General features: G+C 36.1%; 1 protein-coding gene across 1 annotated transcript; it reads right to left on the minus strand.

Moving 5' to 3' along the window:
• Positions 1-576: 576 nt before the first annotated feature.
• LOC110288154 (uncharacterized) lies at positions 577-2,567 on the minus strand. The gene is made up of 2 exons (XM_021154583.2): positions 2,539-2,567; positions 577-1,249 (listed from the first exon to the last, which is right to left on the minus strand). The coding sequence occupies exons 1-2, from the start codon at positions 2,565-2,567 to the stop codon at positions 577-579; spliced, it is 702 nt and encodes a 233-aa protein (XP_021010242.1).
• Between the last annotated feature and the right edge of the window lie 262 nt (positions 2,568-2,829).

A 2,829-nucleotide genomic window follows, 5' to 3' on the forward strand; every position in this document is an offset into this window, starting at 1 on the left:
CAAATGGACCTAGCATCACTGCACTCCAGAAGACCCAATAAGTAGCTGAAAGAGTCAGAGGAGAGAAGCAGCTGTTGAATTAGGGAAAGCTGAAAGAAGCTGAGGAGAAGGGCAAACCTGTAGGATGACCAGCAGTCTCAATTACTCTGGACCCCCGAGATCTCTCAAAAACTGGATCACGAAACAGGCAGCATATGCCAGCTGATATGAGGCCCCAAACCCACAAAGAGTACGGTACTTCCAGGTCTGTGTTCATTCAGAGATAATGTACATAACCCTCAAGAAACTGGAGGCCCCAGGGAATTTAGAGGTCAGGTGGGTTGGGGATAAAAACATCCAAGTCAAGACAGGGGGTTGGCAGGAAGTATGGGATGTGGAAGAGTTAGAGGTTGGACATGGGATACAATAAAATATGGAGTGTAAAAATATAAACTAATTTAAAAGAAAAAAAGAAACACAGGTGATAAAATTGGTGATTTATTAGAACAAGTTGGTGACTACATAAGTTTTGTATGTCCATTGTAAATTTCTTCTAAGAGCCATCTGACAGATGTTGGCTATGCAGGAGGCTTCACTTCAGGCCTCTTGAAGGGGTACTTTGGAAACACTCTTGGCCTTAACTTGACTGTGTATTTTCAAATAGCTTATCTCAGATAGAAACATGATCCCACCAAAAAGTGACATGGTGGCAGTCAGGATCCCCACTGGAAATACAGCAGTCACATGTTTGTTTTTCAAGGCTTCTTTCTGGACAGGAAATTTGGGTGGGAAGTCAAGAGTAGTTTGGCCATAAAGATCTACCATATGGTTCCAGCTCACAGCAACAAATATAAAAAGACTGCTAATACCCAAAACTAAGGTTGAGAACTTGTAGCAATATATCTGCATCTTCAGAAATGGATCTTTCATGCAGCTCATCTTGTAAGCTATCACACTGAAAACCAGAACTGCAGGCTTCATAAAAATAGCCCATAATATCAGGTTCTGTGCATACTGAAATTCACGTGAAATGGTCCATGTTGAATCAATAGGATTGTGAACCAGCATCTTGACTAGTGTTCCTGAGATGTTAAATACTTTAGGGTAATAAACTCCCCAAAGTCCAAAGGACACAAACTGTACATCATCGTCTTCAAATTCCCATAGGCGCCAGCATTGATTGCTGGCAATGGCTATTTCAAACACCAAAGCTGATAGGCTGCTAAAGAGGCCAGTCAACTTGAAGATGTTCTTCTTCTCTTTGGAAAACCTGAAGATTGGATTGAACAAGCATAAAGTAAAGCCAGGAACAAAAAGGAACATCAGAAACAAAGTGAGTCACCTTGAATAGCAATGTCTATATAGTTGAATAGTTGTATTTAAATAGCCTGCATATAGATTTGGTTTAAAGACACATCAGATAAGAATATAGGAAGTCTAGAAATCTAAGAAAATGGAAGAAATATACCCTATAATATATTTTGGGCATCAATTTTGCCCTACTTCCATAAAGTATACATATTTGTTGTCTATTCTATGCATGAAATTAATATTGAAAAGTGAATTTAAATTATCACATGTAAGCTGACTTTTATTTCAACTGTGTTTGAAATATATAAATATTTTCAAATAACTCATATGAGAGTAATAATCAGAGATATTGCTCAGAATAATTGCATTTTAAAAACTATGGTAATGGGATTTATATACACACTGAATCCATCTCTAGTGACTGCTGAAAGAATGAAAAGAAAAGACAAATGATAGAGATATATCATTTGATGTCCAAATTCTGTACTTGAGTTCTATATGTATTTCTTTGTATGTGTTCATATTCGTGATTATATATGTGTACATGTGATATCAAATCATGTGTGACCACCTAAATTCTCTACTCAGTGACAAAAAATAAAATCTATATGTAAAACATGAGGAAATATGGTTATTTTTACCATTTCCAACAATGAACTAATGTTTCAACTTCAGAGTATGTGGTTAATTTGATTGAAATATATAAATTATCATGACTATGTTATGTAACTGTCTCCTTCAATACAAAACTATGTCTCCACACATACTATGTGCAAAGTTAATTAGATCAACTTTCAGTTCGTATTTTGTGTGTAGTATTAATGCTCATTAAATATATGTGCTACTGGATGCCATTAGTACTTGGGAAGAAATGTAGTTGGCAAAATCACATAGACAATGACATTGCTTCTGCCTATATAGAAGGTTTGAAGATTCTACAAACTGGATCTCTTTGCAAGGAAAACATTGATACACCAGCAAGATTAAAACCATCAGTTTGCAAGAGATAGTGGCTTGTGTAACACTCTGCCTATTCCCATTTCAAGGCATGTCTGAGACAGTGTATGTGAAGAACAATGTGTTTTGAAACAGAAGTGAAACAGTGGTAAGGAAAGCTGATGTGTAAGACAAATGAAGTATAGCCTGGAAGGATCTTGTTTTACCCAACTCTAAATCCCATGAGGTAGATATAGGTTTTTTTTAGAAAGATACAATTTTCAAACCTCCATACAATTTTTATGTTTATACCTTTGTGTATCAAGGGTGAAGAGATCCATTTAAAAGAAGCTGACATTATAAATATCTTCCAAATAACAGGAAATGTTGAACAAAGATGGGACACACAAGAAGTGAGTCACCTTTAGTAAAGAAGTTCTGTTAGACAGGTATTTCAGCTCAGAAAAGTATATCACTAATCAACCCCTGTCTCAAAACTTTCTATTCCTCTCCTGTGCTTTAATTTGAGGTTCATTAACATCCTTCAGGGTGATTAACACATCTGATATTTCTCAACCTCCAATGAGATCCAAACAATCATTA

The sequence above is a fragment of the Mus caroli genome, unplaced genomic scaffold, assembly GCF_978045245.1.
Source record: "Mus caroli unplaced genomic scaffold, Mus_caroli_1 scaffold_5, whole genome shotgun sequence".
In the NCBI taxonomy this organism is placed as follows: Eukaryota; Metazoa; Chordata; class Mammalia; order Rodentia; family Muridae; genus Mus; species Mus caroli.

What these genes read in the sequence shown, in the direction of transcription:
- LOC110288154 (XM_021154583.2), bottom strand. Translation starts at nt 2,567, where the DNA reads ATGGATCTCTTCACCCTTGATACACAAAG. An exon ending in TTCACCCTTGATACACAAAG is followed by an intron (nt 1,250 to 2,538) that starts GTATAAACATAA and finishes TCCAATCTTCAG; the next exon opens with GTTTTCCAAAGAGAAGAAGA.